General features: G+C 40.3%; 1 protein-coding gene across 1 annotated transcript in view; it reads left to right on the top strand.

Annotated features, from left to right (window-relative positions):
- The window catches only part of tprg1 (tumor protein p63 regulated 1), a 37,611-nt gene extending 21,272 nt beyond the window's left edge, over nucleotides 1-16,339 (top strand). Inside the window, exons 5-6 of the mRNA XM_074668605.1 lie at nucleotides 7,676-7,829; nucleotides 14,971-16,339. Coding sequence (XP_074524706.1) covers nucleotides 7,676-7,829; nucleotides 14,971-15,165 — 349 coding nt within the window. The 3' untranslated portion in view covers nucleotides 15,166-16,339. The remainder of the gene's footprint in view (nucleotides 1-7,675; nucleotides 7,830-14,970) is intronic.
- Nucleotides 16,340-19,262: the final 2,923 nt, after the last annotated feature.

The following is a 19,262-nucleotide window of genomic DNA, read 5'->3' as shown; positions in this document are numbered from 1 at the left end:
TTGGACAATAAAGCGTTTAATTAGCCATTAATGACTGTGACTCATCAAGTGAGTGAGTCAGACAGCAGTCCGTCTGTCAGTTAGTGAGGCAGTGAGTCAGGTACAGTAGGTCTTACGGTAAGTTAGCTAGTTACACATAGTTAGTGATTTGGTATGGTTTTTAATTCAGTTTGGTTTTTAGTTGGAAAATCAGTTGCAGTGAGTGAGAGTTAAAAAGTCAGATTGTAGAGAGGTTACTTTTTATGTCAGAGGCCGAGTCATTAAGGAAGTAAGGTGATCAACCAGTTACAGAAGTCAGACGTTAGCCAACCAGAAAGAAATATTAAGTTAGGTAGTTGGTTGGTTGGTTACTTGGATATTAGATAGTCGGGTTGGTTGGTTGGTTGATTGGTTGTTTGTTTAATGGTTGGTTGGATATAAAGGCGGTTAGATTTAGGGCTGAACAATTAATTGATGAGAAATCAACATCACAGTGTAATAGAATGCAATTTTCAAATCCCAAAGGCTGCAATTAAAAAAAAAAAAAAATCTAAAAAAGTTTCATGTTAACAGACCTGGAGGGAATATAGTAACTTGTTCTTGTTCTTCCTTAAAACCAGCAAAAGTCAAAATGTTTTTTGTGGCAAAAAAAAAAAAAAACCCTGTGAGCTATAAAGATCCAGCCAATAGGATGATTGTGGCTGTCAGAGCCGTACCCCTTTTAAACTTAGTTCTGTACGGTTTGTTACTCTTACTGACAACTGAGGGTCAGTAAAATTTCACAGTGTTGCTTTTTCTTTTTTAATTAATAAGTGCAATCAGATTATTTTCCAAAATTGTTCAGCTTTAATTAAATTATCGGTTAGTTTGTTAGTGGTAGAAAGAAAGTAAGCTAGTTTGTGAAGGACGTAGTTCATTATTTCATCAGTTATCAGTCGGTTAGTTCAAGGTAGTTGGTGAGTTTGTAAGTTAGTGAGTTAGTTCATTAGTTAATCAGTGACTTAGTTACTTAAATAGTTTATTTGGTTAGTTAGTTAGTTAGTAAGTTAGTTGTTTAGTAAGTTAATTGGCTTGTTAGCATGTCATGATTGTGATATTGACTTTTATTTATCTAATCAGAATGAAAAAGTGTTTTTATAAGAAAGGCAGTCAGTTGGTTAGTTGATTATCTTTCTGGCAGCTTGCTTGGTTGCTTGGTTGCACAAATTTTGCAGAGCTGAATGGCCTGGGTTCTTTAGAGCGCCCTGTAGTGGCATACTTCAGTAACACACTCAGTTTATAGCCCACAGCAGGGCTTGTGTCACAGCTGGTTTTAGGTGAAACAGGAAGTTGAAAAGCAGCCCATCACTTACACTTTGCCCTCCTTTTAGCCAAAGCTCCTGTGGTTTTAATTTCTCTGGAGAGCTTGTTTATTCCTTGTGGAGAAAAAAAAGGTCTTAGATGTGTTAAATCAGGATGTGAAGTCAATGCAAACTTCTCCTTTGGTTTCAAAGAGCATTTTGCATGTTACTGTAACAGATGATAAATCCTTCAAGGCGTTATGAAATTGGCAGCTGACAAAACGTGGGGCTACTAGAGAAGCTGTAAGACTAGTTTGTCACAGAGCAGATGTGAGCATCACTGCTTAGCCTCAGACTTATGCTCCCATGAAGGAGTCATAGTAAATAGTTTTGACCTCAACTGTTCTTTCACAGTTTGGGCAAAAAGATAATTAAGATTATCTTCAATAACTTAATATTTTGTACCTGAGTTTTCTCTCAAAATTAAACAGAATACATCCATCTGTGGATGAGTACAGACCAGGAGCAGAGTGTGCAGCGCTGCTCTCGGTGTTCACAGCATAAATTGATGAGCACAGATTCATGTATAATGTTGTGGACATGCTGCTGTGAATCCGTGCACCTTTGGGGCGGTTTCAGCTCGTGGCCTTTGCGTTTTGAAGGTGGAAAAATCTTTGCCAGCAGCCTGCAGCTATGGTATCACAGCTTTTGCATCATGACATCCACAGCAACATGTTTGTGAGTGCTGAGCTTCAGAGTTTGCAGGAGCTGCATGAAAAATCTCCCTGAGTACAACAGGGAGATTTGACTCTTTTTGTTTCCCTGTGTTTTTATTACTCCACCCTTTCCCTCTCCTTTAGCCCTTTCACATGTGAAATGAAAGCTTGTTGGATGGATACATGTATGGATGGCTGACAAACCTGCAGGCTCTGTTGAGCAATCAGACCAGATTTGTTTGTTCGCTCTGAGACAATGTGGGACACTTGCCATGTCAACTGGAGCTGGGATGATATTTATCTTTGGTGTTGACTTATGAGGCCTGGGGAGGAATTTTTCGTCACTTGCCTTTAAGCTCAGAATACAGTGTTTCTCTAAAGCATGTGAGCTTTTTGTGTGAACTGTGGATTAGGGGGAACCCAGGGTCAGGAGGAGGTGGACTCCTTCTAGCTCCTGAGCTGGTGTGCAGACACAAACCTCAAAGAGGACATTCCTCCATCACTGTTTTGCGTAGTTAGTGACTCTTCAGAGTGAGGCACAGTGAAAGTCCAAACCCCAGCCCTGCCACATAAACACAGTGAAGACTTCCAAGGCCTCTGGCTGCAAAGCCCAGCCCTGCTCTGCCTGTTTGGGCTGGTCCCTCGCCCAGTGATAGCTTACCTGTGGAATTTACCAAAGCTTTTTTTATATCCCCATTTATACTCGAGCAATAGCTGTGTGCGCTTACAAAGGGCAATGTGTACAAATGTAAACCCACCATCCTCGTTTGCTTCTGCTGAAATATAATCAGTCTTTTAACCTGGGCTTTGCTTTTGTGTGTTCCTTTCTTCCCTCCCCCTTCCTCCCTGCACAACATTTGCTCTGGAGGAGGCACGAAATGTTCAGCAGCAGCAGCATTGTCATTCTGAAAGCACTTGTGTAAACAGGGCTGGATGACTGCATTATGATGCGGCCCCTCCCTGGGACGGTGACATATCAACAGCTTCAGCGCTATTGTTTAGCCTCAGGTGTTTGATTCTGTTTGGCAGGAAGTGTTCTTGCACAAGGCTTGTGGTGAAATCAAAGTGACAGATCATTATGAAAAATCAGAACACTGTTGGGAAATCTCCTGCATCTTCATTTGTGTCTCTTTAACTTTTTATGCAAAGCAGTACAGGTTCATTATGGAGGAGACTGTTGCACAAACTTGCAGACATTTAATACCAGCAACAGTAGTTACAGCTGTTGACAGAATCACAATAACACCTAAACAAGATGTTTAATTGCCAAAACAAGCTTGGCTTTGTAACTACGATCTTTTTCAGAGGTTCAGAAAGTTGGCGATGTAAATTAAAGATGCTTTATGATGGACAGTTTGAGACTAAATAAAGCCCAGAGTTTTAATATCCAGTCAAAGGTTAAAGAGATTATTAAAACTGGTTTATGGGTTTGTTCTCAGACATGCAAAAGCATTTGTGTCTGATTTTAAAGGGTCTGGAAGGCAACAGGATATCCACAACTATTATCATACAACCAGAAGGATATTGGAGCTGCTTTAAAGTTTTTGAACCTCTTCATCAAACAAAGCTGAAAACACCGTATTGGAAGCAGAGGAATGATGAGAAAACAGGGCAGAGTGATGCTGGACAGCTTGGAACAGGGCAATGTGACTCTTATCTGTCAACTGCTTTGACATGTTCTGCTCTAGTGTCAACTGCTAACCCTTTGTTAACCAGACAGGAGTTACAATATGTGTGTGCCCTTTCTACACATGGAGTACACCCTGAAAATCTGTAAGATGTCCGGATGGACTTTAGGCTGACTTTCTTCTGCAAAACTCTGAGTGAAAGTCTGAATTAAGTTGATTTGAGCCAATGTGTGAACACAGAAAGTAAGGACACGGTCACACGATTTACTTCTCTGCTTTGGCACGCTTTGGAGAAGTGGGCTTCAGCACGGTTTACTTCATGCACGAGCACAAGCACCCGGACAGCTTGGGGTGGGTACCTTTACCTTACATTTGAATTGATGCGGAACCAATGCCCGGTACCTTGCAATCGGTACCGGTACTCAACGGTTCCAATTTTCGGTACTTTTTGTGTTAATGTGGTAAAAAATATCAATTTGCTTAATCATGAAGATTTTTTTTATTTTATTTTCAATTTAACAAATTTATTCTTCAATATATAACCTTGAAATGCTGTGTTCATGTCCAGCATGGAAAATCACCTACTCTTCCAATCCCTCACAATTTTCTGTTACCTTAAAAGCAGGTAAATAGTTGGAGCTAATGCTCACTTCCAACCTCCTGGCAAAGTGCAACATGCTGACCTGTCTGTCAGCTTACTGTGCCAAATTATGTAAACACTCACCCTTCAAAACAATTGCACTGTCAAAAAATCACCTACACTGTATTTAGTGTCTGCGAGCACTTAAACAAACCAGAACTGGCCTACAAATCCATCTGTTAACATGTTTAATGTTAAAACGAGCTTGTTTACAGAGCTCAATGAGGATTCTTTGGCTTTTACGTCCAGCCTCCAGTGGACTCTAGAGGAACTGCAGTTCTTCTCACACCTGCATCCATTCATTTTCAGCTCTGTAGGTTACGACTTTCTTCATTTTACAATATCCCACTCTGAGTTACCTGTGTGAGGAATATCAGGCCCTTCGAGCCCTGAAGCTATTCAATAAATGTCAGCCATTCATTTGTGGAAGGGGCTGTCTGTGTAGATATTTCAGGGCTGAATTACCATAAGACCACCCTTTGGTTGAGAACAGCTGATATCATTTAGTCTTATCTTTTTTTATGTGAGGACCATTCCGGATGTTTTCTTTAAGTCACCTTTTTTATGAATGGACTCAAATGCTGAAAAAAAATATTTCAAAAAAGGATTAAAAAGCAGCATTGAACAAATTTACACCATGCAGTAGTGTTGCATTTATTCAAGGTGAACGTTCAGTTAACATGATCATGAGTTTATATCAACCAATGAGTGACTGTTTGTTGTTGTTGCTCATTTCCCTCCAAAATCTTCCCTCCTTTGTGTAGTAATTAACCTTCTGTAACAGTCGTCTTTGTTTTTCTACGATGAGTGTCATTATGTTGGATTAAGAAGTCAAACCTGTCGCTGCAGGTTTTTCTTGCTACTGTTTAGAACCGGGCTTTATCTGGGAGTTGTTTTCCTGCTTTGTTTAACAGGTGATGATCAGTCAGCCACAAAGAAAAAGGGATGGTAATGTGGCTGCCCCAAATCCACCATGAACTGAATCCAAGGTTTGTTTTGTTAAAATTAATCTTAGTTCACGTGTTGGGCCTGAGTCATGCTGTGTAGATAAACAGAATGTTCCTTTTTGTCCATTAGGATGTTTTGTGAGTGCACGAGTATTTTAAAAAACTTTGCTCCACAATCACATTTTTTGTTTTTAATATTTATTTTATATATTATTTATTTTTACATTTTGCAAAAAGTTTTTTGGAAATTATTTTTCATGTTGGTGAGATAGAGGTCTCTATGAGTCATGCATCAAATATAATATATTTGGTAATATAGATCTAATAGATGATCCCATATCTTCGTCTTGTAAAGGTAAAATAATTCATATTGGGGTTTTTTTTTGTTTCTTTTGCTTTCAATCATGACTGGCCTGAGATTTTGAGGGACAGAGAGAAAGTTACAAAATGAGAGCTAGAGTGGGTAGTATCATGCAGCAAAGAGCTGTGGAAAAAGGATTATAAACCCTTTAAAGTATCTAGATGTTGCAAACTAAACAGGACCTTTGTTTTATCTCATATTATTTGAAGAGGTTTTTGCCTATTGTTTCTGCAGTTGTATGATTAGTTGTATAAGTTGAATTTAATAACAATTATCTGTATCTGCAAAAGAAAAATTTAGAATCAGCATCATTCTGTAAAATCCAGACTCTGACATTCATTGACATAGTCTGTATGACATCACTCATTTGTTTCTGGTGCAGAGTTTTGAAGCCCACTGTTGCCGGAGGCCATATTGGAAATGCTGAATTCAGCCTAGCTGAAAATTTTCTTTTTTTAGATTGGTGTGTGTTGTTTATTTCAAGTTTAATTATAATGTTTATTTTTTATTTTATTTATTTTATTTATTTATTTATCTATTTAAGTATTTATTTATTTTCCTTTTTTTATTTATTTTACTTTATTTATTTAATGTCATGTATTTATTTTTTGTGATAACAGAAAAAAAGTGAAATTGCAGCTTCTGTGTAACTTACTATCTACAGTGATATAGAGACTCTGGAAACAGGTGAACAAGCATTACAGGAAGTAATGAAACAAACAATGGAGGCATTTCATTTGAAGACAAGTCTGTGTGATAGCTTCTGAAGTTGTGAACTGGTCGGTGAACCTTACAGCACTCAATCTGTATCAATCAGTCAATCTTTATTTATGTAGCGCCAAATCATAATAAACTTTATCTCAGGACTTTTTCCTTAAACATGAACAGGTCTAGACCTGTTAAGGTTAATAAAAGGGAAGTCGTGGTTATAAGTTGTTTATTGTTTGAGGGTGGCTATCGTTCACACAGACAATGGTTGATGTGTCCTGACATTTGCTTAAACTTAAAACGGGAAATGCATAAAGCTGGAAAGATGGTATCTCGAATAAACAATTGTTAATAAAAAAAGTCGTAGTTTCATGCAAATTAGCCATTTCATGAGCTGATTATCCCTCCAAAATGTTGAAGTTACAAGTTTAAATGCTCAATTAACGTTGAGTGATGAGGATTATTTTTAAAGTGAGGCCAGGTTCATGTCTTCAGACCCTTTAGGATAAGTGCAGTCAGTGCCTCAGTGGAGCTAACTCATGAACTTCAGTTCAATCCAAAGTTTCTTCTGTAACTTCTGCAGATCTCTTTTCTGTTTGAGCTTAGGTTTATTTGAATATTCTGCAGGAAAACACTGCTGACCTGAGAAGAGTTGCAGGGAAAGATGTGCTGAACTCACTGTGACCTTTTACTTTTTGAACAGAGACAAAGAAACTGTTTCACCCCCAGATCTTAGTCCTAAAGCTATGAGAGCCTCAGATCAGACTTGATGGACAAATAGTAAATAAAGAGTTGTAAGGATCTTCACAGCATTTAGATCAACACTGGCATAGTTTCAAAGATGGGATCTGTGAGTGTTTGCTCTGTTTGCTCTCAGTCTTCTGAGGTTTCTCTCAGCTGAGGAAAGATATGACCCCAGGGCGATTTCATTAAACCTACAGTATTTACTTTAAAATGACTGAAGAAAAGGAAAAGAGAAGAGAGAGCATAATGAAGACTCTGTAGATACCGCTAAGCCTGGTAAACATGAGATTCTCTTAAATTAAACATGGCCCTGAGGACAGATTAGTGTCATTTCTTTTGAGCGTTTTTACAACGTTGTCCCAGTAAAAAGACCAGTTACATGCCCAAATTTAGGAAAACGTTAGTCAATGGGATGTGTGAGGAAAAAATATGGTCCATGAAGGTGCAGAAAAACCTTGATCTCTGCAGGAATGACTGTGAGGAACTTGAAGCAGTCGTGGTGCCTTCACTGGACTTTTTAGCACCAGTCCAGTTTATGTCAGTGGAAAACAAACGTGTACAATTTTTGCTTTGTGTTGCAGCTTAACTCAACCACACAGTTTGATATTCAGTTAAAGTGTCTGATGTTCGTCACTCGAGGCTCATGAGGTTTGTTGTTGTGTGTTTTTTTAGGAGGGCCGGGGACGGTGTGCGGGTCTTCTGGGACCGGCTGAGAGAGCCCTCCTTTACCTCCAGGTGGAACCCCTTCACCACCGACTACCCCTTCATCACGTTCACCTACCACCCTGTGAGGAACATGAACGAATCGTTTACCTCTCTCTGTGATGTAAGTTCATCAGTCAGTGACTACAGAGTTAGGATTTATCACAGAATGTGTCCTTTATTCCTATAAATTATTCCTCAACAAATAACCAGTTGCATGTTAAATTTCTGATCAGATCTGAATTGAATTTTCAAGTTACTGTGACCAAAACCTGATTTTAATTTATGGTTTTAGGGACTAAGTGCTTTAAAATAAAGCTGCTTGGTGAAGCAATTTACCAGAAATGGATTCAGTAGTCCTCCATACTTTTAAACATCAGAAATAGAAGATTAGGTAATGATTGATTGAAAACAGTTTTATGGTTAATCCTTCATTCTCAGGCAAGTAAAACAGACAGAAAGCTTTATTAATCTGATTTTTCTGACTTTAACCTTGATGGTTTCCCCAAGTACAGGTGTTGAGGTTTTTTAGTGTTTGAGATTTTTTCTGCCTTGACGTACACCTGAAAACAAAAAGTGGGATTGTCAGGTATCCAGGTTGTAAACTGTTAAAGGCCACTTTGTGCAGCAAAAGATGGGGGGGATAGAATGTAGTGTTTAATCCCAGATCCTGCAGTCACTTGCTTAAGGGGCTGTTTACACTAACAACGGTTTTAGGTCGAAACGCAAAAGATTTGTTGCGTTTCGACCTCACGCTGACACATAAACAGCCTCCAGAGTGTGTTTTTTTCTGAAACGCTGCTGACACCTTTGCTGCATAAATGGTAAGCCGGCGTTTTCAGTGGAAACGCTGACGTCAAGCTCCAGTTCGTGCTTGCAAAAACAACAGTACCATTGTTACAATCGTCACAGACTACCGTGTTGAGCTTGTGCTGCTCAATCTGCTGTATCTGCCGACTGTCTTTAGACAAAATGTGCATCTGTTGCTCCACCTTTGCACTTAGTATTCCCCAACACACCAGATGAAAGGCTCAACTCTACTTCGGTGGAGATCTCCCAAAAGTGGCTCCTGAACAAGACAGTTGTAGCGTTGACTACAGGCCTGGCATGCTCACTATAGCGTTTTCAGTCCAAACACAGATTTTTTTTCACTGCACTTCAGCGTTTTTGGATAAAACGTTGTCGTGTAAACAGGGCCTAAATGTCCTCGGCAAGACACTAAACCCCAAACTGCTACAGGAACGTATTCAGTGGTGTGCGAATTATAATCCCCTGATAAAGTAACCTCTGCCATCAGTTTATGAATGTGGTGTGAATGGGTGAATGTGGAAAGTTTTATGTGTAGTTAAAAAGAAAAGAATAACAATGTGTAAGAGTAAGACCATGAAACATATCTGCGTGGACCATGAAGGCAGCACTTTACTGTTAAAAACAAACGTTCCCGTCATGACTCCAGCGCAATTGGTTCTTAATTAAAGTCTGAGTATTTTTCAACACAGAGAAAGGATTAAAATTAAACATTCTCTGACCTGAAATTTTGCATCACAAAGTGTAATGTTGGTGATGATAGTTAGCCCAAAATGAGCAGCTAACAGGTATTCAGTGTGAGGGAAAGTCTCATCATGGTCCTCGAAGCAGCTGCATCCAAGTGACTGACAGGGGGAAAATGTTTGAGTGAATTTATGACAAATGAACTTCAGGTTATTGTCAATTTAATGGAATTACTGGTCAGAACTGGTGCCACAGGTTTTTTATTTTGACATGTGATATCCCTGCAATGCAGATTCAGTGTAACTCTAACACTGTATTTAAAAGATGTTAAAAACATTTTAAGTTCAAAGGCATGACGTCAGATTACTTTGTTTTTTTCAGTTAGTTTCTACATCATTTTTCTTCAGCAAAACTTTTTTTTTAATAAAAACAAAATTTTTGTGCACAAAAAGTATTTCACACAAAGTTGGGAGTGAGATGCCCAGAAATTTCCAGAAATCTAAAACTATTTGCAAGTGCTATTGTGACAAAAATATAGACAAGAATAGTAGTTACGTTTAATATCAAAGAAAACCAAAAATGTTTGATGTGTTTTATACATTTCTTTGTTGCCACAAACCCCCCGAGGTGACTGCAGCAGGATAACAGCGGTATCAGTGGCAGCGGATGAATTTTGGGGGGACAGAAAGGTGCACAGACAGAGGTAATTTTTTACAGATCAGCTGAATTATTTTTTAGGCCCTTTTTTTCTTCATTTCTTTGTCTGTTTTTGAATTAGCCTGTAGGTGGGACCACACAGCAGAGGAGCGCTTTTTGGGTTGCAAAGTGAAAAGTTATTTACTCCTGGTCTAAAACTTTTTTTTATTATTATGATCATTTGTACCATTTTTTCTAAGTGTTCTTGGTTTCTTCTTGTTTTTAAGAGCTAGCTTTTTGCAGTGTAACACTGAGCTCATCATTAATGTTACAGTGACTCCTCACAGTGAAGACTGGCTCGAGTGTGAGCGCTGTTTATCTTTGACCTTCTCAGCACATCAGTCTGAAATGATGGAGCAGCTGCAGTAGAGAGTATCTTCTGGAGAAAGTTTTTTTATCAGGGTGCAGTGAACTTTTCCCCCGTCAGAGTGTTGAAATATGTGAATTTGATGTGATTGTTCAGTGACTAATGCAGGTGGAGGTGTGTACTGAGGGAATCATGCAGACACTTTATATGTGGTCAGATGAGTCATCGTCACACAGAAAAGATTTACTGGAACTAAGCCTGACTTTATGCTGTGTGTAATCTCTGCGTTTGGACGCCTCCTGAAACGCTCTGAACTCCTTCACATCTGGATCCTCAGGCTCCACAGTCTGATCAGGTGTTCATGGAGAGAAATATCAAACCAGGAATACAAACTGTGTCCTAAGACCTGGTTTTATAACTATTGATCGGTTTTTAACTGGGATATGACTTTCAACATAATAACCAAGGTGTTGATGTGAGTGAGCAGGTGACTCAGCATGAGGAGGAACAAAGAATGAAACCATAGAGTACTGTTATTCCTAAAGTGTAACACATTGTGTAACGACATGGCATGCTGTTTGAGCCTAAATGAAATTCAGAGGAATCTGTAATGACACATTTTATTGACTGACACCTGAAACCTGTGTACACAGCTGGAAAACATTTGCTATGAATGTAAAGTTTAATGATGGAGTGGCACTGAGTGAGCTTCAATCAGCAGCACACAATTCAGTGATGACAGTCAATGAGTAATTTAATGTGTTGGCTATGAGTTATGAGCCAAGGTGTTAAACATCTCATAATAAACCTGTGAATGTTCATTCACAGCAAACATATGCACATGCATCGTACCAACAGAGGTGTATCAAGCTTTGAATTAATTTGACATAAGTCAACCGGCCAGCTGGTTGCACCCCGTAGCCCTGGACCTGTATGGATCAGTCCAGTTTGTTACCGGTGTGATCAGTAAAGCCTGATCCTGTTGGTGTTCGACAGCCAATCATGCTCGTCTTGGTAGAATAGAATATAATAGAATATAATAGAATAGAATAGAATAGAATAGAATAGAATAGAATAGAATAGAATAGAATAGAAAATATTTTATTTATCTCAAAGAGGAAATTCAGGAGTCACAGCAGCGACCAAGAAAAACAAAAGTAAGAAAGTGTATATAAAGTGCAAAAAGGTCCATAAGAAAATAGATGCTGACAGCTTGTCCATCATTGTCCAGTTCAGCCAGCCTCCACCTCCACAGGGTCCAGGACTGAGCTTATTCAGCAGTCTGTTCAGTCTCTGTCTCCTGGATCCTGTCTGCTCACAGCAGGTGAAGCTGTTCCAGTGTGGCGTTGTTGTCTGATGTTAGCTCTGTTAGCCATGTCTGTGAATAGCATGGCATCCCAATAACAATGGATGGAAGGTCAGGTCTATGTTGTCACTTCTTAGCTCACACCTGGGAACCAGCACGTTGTCCTCACCTCCTTCTTCTCACTTTGTGGGAAGACATCTGGCCTTGCACCAGTTAGCATTGACATGCTACAGACTGCTAACAGCTGAGTTCAGATGTTAACAATGCAGTCATGGTTACATGTAGGATCTCCAGACAAACACAGGAGCAAAAATAGTAAAAATATCACTGAAGCCACAAAAAGTTTGGTGTCCATGACAAATGAGCCATACAAAGTAATGACCCACTCCAAATGCAAAAATGACGAAAAAGAGATGAAAAAAAAACCTCTTCCCTTTTATTGGCCAACCCTCTGGAGGCCTGTTGGGCCAGAGTTATGAGCAGACCTTGGTGTTTGCGGCCCACCCCTCAAGTTTGTCCTTAAACAGTCAGGAGATCCTTATGTGATGACCTCATCATTTCAGCAAATGTCGTGAAGATCTTGTGCTATTTTTAGATCAGACTTATTTCTACAACAGACAAATATGAGGACGTTTGGTTTTTAGTTTGAACATCCAGCATCGTTCCTTCATATTCGTGTTGTAGAAAGGGAAAAAGCACAATATCCCCTTTTTGAATATTAAAGTAAAACTGTTTAAAATACCAAATACCCAGGTGTTGCGTAGTTTTTTTGTCATGGTCAACAGACCAACAGTTATCTCTACCATTGGAGACTGAAAGCTATGGACTTGTTAAATTGTCTGCATCAACAAGAACACCATCAGGTTTTACTGCATATGTTAAACATTGTTAAAATGGACCACACCATCTACAGGATTAATTGATTTAATTGGAAGAAGGAAATTGACTTTTAATGTTGTGATTTTGAGAAAGCCTGTAAGGGCATTTGTTGCATTTCCAGAGCATAAGGAGCCACCTTCAGGGCCCTGGGTATAGGAGGGAAAAAGATATAGAAAGAAAAAGGGAGGAACAAGGGATGGGTGTGAAACGTGGGAACAAAAGGGGACGAGAGGGAAAGGTTTGGGTGAATAAGAGCACAGGAAGAGTCACGGTTGAGGTGTGGTTCTGCTCCTAAAGCTTTGCTGTATAGCAGGATGTGGTGGCTGAGAGCCGCCCTCCTGTTCAGTGGGATGAGGTGACTTCAGATTTAATGACTGCAACGTGTTAAAATCACTGCAACATGTGTTTGAATGTTTCAATAACTCAGATGAATTAGTAGAAAACAATAAAACCTCTTAGTAGAGCTGAGAGTGAAGCAGCTTACCACTGTGTGATGGGCAGGGTGATGATGACTTCATGCTCAGGTGGTTTCTGCTTTATGCTCTTCACTGCTCAATGGGGGTGAGCAATATAGCCCCAAAATTAAATAATGATATATTAAGGAAATTTGCAATAACGATATTTATAAAGATATGGGGAAAAAAACGAACAACTTATTATTAGAGGTTGCTGAACAGCATTTTTATTGCACACACAGTATGGAAGCCACTTTTCCAATCAGTTACTACTACTACACAGGCTTGAAATGTAAATATAGTAAGTGAGTAGGTCAGATCCAGAAGAAATGTGGTGTTTTGGTGGAGGAAAAGTTAATCTTAATTCCAAACAACACAACACATTTTTTCTGTAAGGACACCAACATAAAGTAGAAGGCATGGACTGAAGGAGCTGAAGTTTGGAGAGGGCCGAATGAGCTTAACATACTGATTAATCACCATGAAAGTTTGTTGTCATGGGTGGATTCCTGCAGGAACATGTGGTTTTCCTGTGATCTTGTGAGCTCAGGTACCCAGATGCTATGGGCCCTGCCCTGTGCTCTGCTGCCCTGTGCTCTGCTGCCCTGTGCTCTGCTGCCCTGTGCTCTGCTGCCCTGTGCTCTGCTGCCCTGTGCTCTGCTGCCCTGTGCTCTGCTGCATGGCGCGGTGCTGCATGGCGCGGTGCTGCACGGCGCGGTGCTGCACGGCGCGGTGCTGCACGGCGCGGTGCTGCACGGCGCGGTGCTGCACGGCGCGGTGCTGCACGGCGCGGTGCTGCACGGCGCGGTGCTGCACGGCGCTCCAGAGATGCATCCAGTATGAATTGGAAAGTGTCTAATATCTGCAGGACTGCGCTGCACGGCGCTCACGCTTTAGGTATGGATTAGGGGTAATGCTTATATAGGGTTCGGACGTTCAGCTCGACCACACGCACTGTTGTAGAGGCAAAAAATCCACCTATAATAATGTAGCTTTCACGTCCTCCTCACGTGTCCTCAGAGCCTGGTTGTGTTCGGCCGTGTGTTTCAGCTTTAGGTGGTGGAACATGTTTGTGGTGTTGCCAGCCTTTGCGATAACAGTCTTCCTGCACATTTTTCATTTAATGTGTTTTGCTGCTTGTCTGATCTTTGGTCAGCCAAACCACCTCCACATCACTGAGGTAGCTCCTCTTTTAGGCCCCATTTACATGATGTTTCATCTGAAAACTTTAAAACGCAGTGAAAAAAATCTGGGTTTACACAGAAACACAGAGGGACTGAAAATGCTGTAGTAAGCATGCCAGGCCTGTAGGTGGCGCTATAACTGTCCTGTCCAGAAGTAGAGATCTCCACCGAAGTGGAGTTTGGCTGATCATCTGGTGTATGGGGAATTCTAAGTTCAAAAGTGGAGCAAAGGATGCACATTTTGTATAAAAAAAGTCACCAGATTCAGCAGATTGGTAGTTTGCGACAATCGTAACAACGGTACTGTTGTCCTATTGTATGCGCTCGCACGAAGCAGAGTAGGATGTCAGTGTTTCCACTGAAAACACCGGCTTATTGTTTACACAACAACAGAGATGGCAGCGTTTAAGAGAAATCCCACTCTGGATGCTGTTTTCAAAAGTTTGCTTTTTTGGTCGGCTGATGTCAGCCCCTTAGGCTCTAAATCCTCATGTGAGGATGGAGTTGATGCTGCAGTGCTACTTTTGTTCTCAGCCATTGTTGTTCTGTACACAGCAGGGAGCGTCATACGTCATTGCGTCTCTGCACTGTAAATATCGCGAAATGACAAATTTATATTGTCAAAAAAATTACACTGGTATTATCGTAGACTGTATGATATGGCACAGCCCTACTGCTCACCTCTTTAAACATGATAATGTGTTGTTTCTGCTGTGTTTGTGTCATATAAGTGCCCTCTAACATGTTTTATTAATGTTAAAAAATGTGTGTCTGACACAGCTGTGAGCTGCATGATTGAAGAAATAATAAGGAAGCTTTCAGGTCCTGAAGTTTCTGGAAGTTTCTGTTTCACATCAGGACTTCATGTGTGAGGGGAGGTTATATAATCCAGAGGAGGATGTAAAGAGTCAACTGTCGATCCTGATTCTGGTGTGTTTTGTTTTCAGATCCAGAGTTTTGGTGAGAAGCTCAAAGATGCAGCACAGAAAGTCCACGCCACGAAGCCCGTTCCTGGGAAGGCTAACGGCGTCCTGGTGCTGAATCAAAGCATCCCCATCGATGCGTACGTGGGCCTCATGTCTTTCCTGGGGAACCAGAACAAGCTGGGATACTGCATGGCTCGAGGACACATCGGCTACTGACTCCTGTTCGTTTAGAAAGTGGTTTTGTTGTTGTGCAGATTCTTGAATCCATGTTTATGAGTTTGTTTATAGCGTTCAGTGAAATCCTACAAGGAGTGACCAAAGATTTCTCCACATCCAGGTTTGTGTCACATTGCAGCCTGGATTTCTCAGGATGCTCTGTGTGAGCTTTAAACAAGCGTGTGATCTCCCCCCGCTGCTTATTACCAGTGTGTGGTGTGTGAGCACTCAGAAATATCCACATTTCAACACCGCTCTTCACTGGATGACGGATCCCCCGCTGCTCTCAAGGAGCTTTGTATTTGCTCCTCAGTGATATGGTAATTCAACTCTTTCGCAATGGGACTCCTTTCTTCCTCCCCCGTTCCTCTGTTAAAAGCTCATTCCCATGCCGTTCAGCCCCTCAGAGATTCACTGGAGCGTAGGGGCACATTTGTCAGTTTAGTTGTATCACTGCTTGTGTATTTTTACAGTGCGTACAGTGCTAGAATTTCCCCTTGATTTGTGTGTTTACTGCATGTCACTTTGCCATGGTTTGGTATCGTCTGTTTGTCTTGTGAGCCTGTCACAGACGAGGAACTAAACACGTCTGGATGTCTTTTCTTCTGCAGCAGCATGAAATATGGAGACTTTCCACCGCAGCAGATTCCTGTGCACTGTTTCTGTTTGCTGCACTTTATCAGACGATTATCAAACCCCAGCTTCATAAATAACATTAATAAGACCTGATCTTCACTGAAACATTAAACCAAGCAGTCAAACTGCCACCTGAACAAGCCACAAGTCATTTTTTTTTTTTTTTGCACAAGTTTGAGGCTCAAATTAGAATATATGAAGTTATCTTAGTCCTGATTAACCATGATAGATATTTGCAGACATCAGACAAACCAATACTTACAATCATGAATCCAATCAAAGTCCATCATTAACTTGAGCGAAACCATATCTTCCTCTTCTTTGAAATGCTGGTTTTAAAGAGCAAAAAAAATCCAGTGATCATATTTGTTCAGCTGGTCTTTGACTCTGTTTCTACTCATTTTTCAGTAAAGTAACTTCTCACTAACTCATGATGCTTCTTCAGATGTGCAATGAAAACGGTGTCAAAGGAGGGTAGTAGGTGTGTAGCGGTACACAAAAATTTTGGTTTTGTACATTTTTGGTACAAGGGACACGAATGCACCTTTTTTAATTTTATTATGAACATTTTGAATTTCTATTTTCTGTTGTTTTCTCTAAATTGCAGCATTAACATACAAAACATAAAAAGAATAAGAATAATTCTGCAACATTCAACCAAAACAGTCCACAATAAAGAAAAGGTTGTTAAAGCATTCAAGGATAAGAAAAAAGGTTTATGATGAAGAAAAACAAAAGTGAGGTTATTTTCTCAGTCTCCTGTTGTAAACAAATATACAAAGTCTCAAGTACAAAATGAACAGTTCAAGCTTGGAGGCTTACAAAGTGAGATATTGTCTTTTTTTCTTTTTAGGGAAAGAAACGTTTCCACATAGTCCAAAGGGCAGCATTGATGATTCAGTTCCAGCTTGAATGTCTGATTAGCTTCATTTAACTTTCATGCTTTTTGCCAGAAAAATCAAGTTTGCTCCACAATCTCCTTTCTCCTAGTTCTAGTTAAGTTAATGTTCGTGTGGTGCCTCTTGAGATGCTGTAACAAATAAGACTTGTTGCCACCGCTGTAGCCTATGACTGTTGAACAACGTTGGCGCACTACAAATGTCTTGTCGACTTGTCTTTGTCCACTGATGTGTTTCACTGGGAAACCAAAATGTTCCCACTCAGGAAACCTCAAAGATATCGGGGGATCTTTCAGCTCAAGTTGTTGATTATTTGTGGTTGCCATGCCACTTATGGTCTGTTTTGTGCTTCCTCTTTGCAGACTGTGAGAGAACACGAGTATACGTGGAACAAAACTTTTTTTTAATAATAATGATAATAATAAATTTTATTTATAGAGCGCTTTTCAGAAAACTCAAAGTCGCTTTACATAAAAAGTTAAAAGTGCGGATAAAAAATACGTGAACAATAGAAAACAGATAAAAGCAAAAGGTTACAGTGCAAGGTAAAAACATAGAGCATTGAAAAGGGACTTTGGATTAATGGTTGAAAGCAGTGCGAAAGAGGTGTGTTTTTAATCTGGATTTGAAGGTGGTGAGGTCAATGGAGTCACGGATGTTTTGAGGGAGTGAGTTCCAGAGAGAGGGGCTCTGAAAAGGCTCTGTCCCCCCAGGTTCGGTGCTTGGTCCTAGGGACGGTGAGGAGGTTAGAATCGGAGGAGCGGAGGGGATGGGAAGGGATGTAGGGGTGGAGCATGTTGTTGAGGTATGGAGGGGCCTGGTTATGGAGGGCTTTGTAGGTAAGCAGAAGGATTTTGAAAGAGATGCGGAATGGGATAGGGAGCCAGTGCAGGTTGTGAAGGATGGGGTGATGTGCTCCTCGTATACTTGGACCGGTTCACATGCCGACCAGAACTAAGGCCCTGTATTGAAACGGTCCGATCCGAGTATTTGTACCATTACACCCGTACCGAATAGGATTCAGAAATAAAGACTTTATTCTTTAGAGCGTAATCGTTGGACAATAAGAAAGACACGGCAACAAAAAATCTCAGCTGTGCCCAAAAAATCTTAAGGCGAATAGTAAGAACATAAAATCACAGCAATAACGGAAGAATCAAGATAATCCGAGTAACGACAAAGAAACACAGTATCTAACTGGAAAACCAAAATAAAAATTTCAAAAACGAACTTAGCACAAGGCTAACAAAGCGAGGAGAGTTAACAAGGATGTTCATCAGAATCCGCTTGAGGCTAGCTGCAGCAAGACCAGAAAAATGGACTTTTGCAACATTAAAAAACTTAATTACTGCCTGATTCAAAAAACAGCTTGCGTTTGAAAAGCTAATTTCACTATCAGCACACAGTACAGTGAGTGAATTTTTTCAAACACGGCGGTTAAGAAGATATTAGGATCATCTGATTGTCCAATCAGAGGCACAGCTCAGCTCACGTGACCGACGTGCGCCCTGTAGCTGTTTGAAATGAGTTCAAAGCCCCCATCATATCCAATGTAGATGTGTCCTCAGGTTGGCTTCATTTCATTGTTTAAGGAACAGACAGTTCACCTCATGGAGACTAAGTCCATATTTTATACAGTCTATGGGAGAAACATAACCTAAGAAACATGCTGTCAGTTTCAGACCCTTCAAAATACTCCATCACATCAGACATACTAAAACCAACCCTGCATTAAGTCAGTTTGTTGCTGTTTCAGTTTTCATATATGAAGAATCTTGTCTGTAACAAGTGTCAATACAGCAATATGGATTTGTTGCAGGTACAAATGTAAAGTTTGGGATTTTTCCATGTGCAGTGCTGCTGAAAACAAATAAAGAAAAAAAATCATGGACTTTAGTCTGAAAGGTTTAAAACAATAACAGACCACAGTTAGTGATAACAATCAAATATGTTGATGTTTTATAAAGACTGGACAAAATTATGAACACCAAAACAGGATAAAGTTAATGTCACAGCTATAAAAGAGAAATGTTTAATTTTTTTTTTCTGTTTTGTGATCAAACATAAGGAGAGCATTTTAAAGGGATAGTGTGGACTCAGTGTGATGTACTTATCAACAGTAATTGTGCCACCCTCAAAAGGTAACAGGACTGAGCTGTTACCTTTGTGGGAGCTGAGCCATCGGCTTCTGCAGACACTGAAACACTAAAATACTATTTGAGTTCATGTTTACAGTATAATGTTAAGCCCCATTAAGCCATTCAGTTCGGTTCGTTTTGCGCACATTTTACAGCGTTTCCACTGACTTATCCCGGGACGGATCCCCAAATAACCGAAACGAGCTGTACCACTTTTTGGCACCATTCTGTAGGGGTGCCAGACTAAACTATCCAGATCTGGGAAGGTGGAGCTACAACACTGCAGACTGCTGATTGGTTGAAAGAATCGTCACTTACCGTGTGACAGTGGCTGTGTTTCTCCTACATACCAAAGAGCCACATGCCAATCACAGAGAGGACGAAATGCTGCATGTCTTCCAGCGTTGCTCTTTGTTTACTGTGT

This window comes from Halichoeres trimaculatus, unplaced genomic scaffold (genome assembly GCF_033239565.1).
Source record: "Halichoeres trimaculatus isolate MK-OKI-2021-1 unplaced genomic scaffold, fHalTri1.1 fHalTri1_scaffold_4, whole genome shotgun sequence".
In the NCBI taxonomy this organism is placed as follows: Eukaryota; Metazoa; Chordata; class Actinopteri; order Labriformes; family Labridae; genus Halichoeres; species Halichoeres trimaculatus.
Note: the sequence above shows the minus strand (reverse complement) of the source record. Positions and strands in the feature narration are given on the sequence as shown.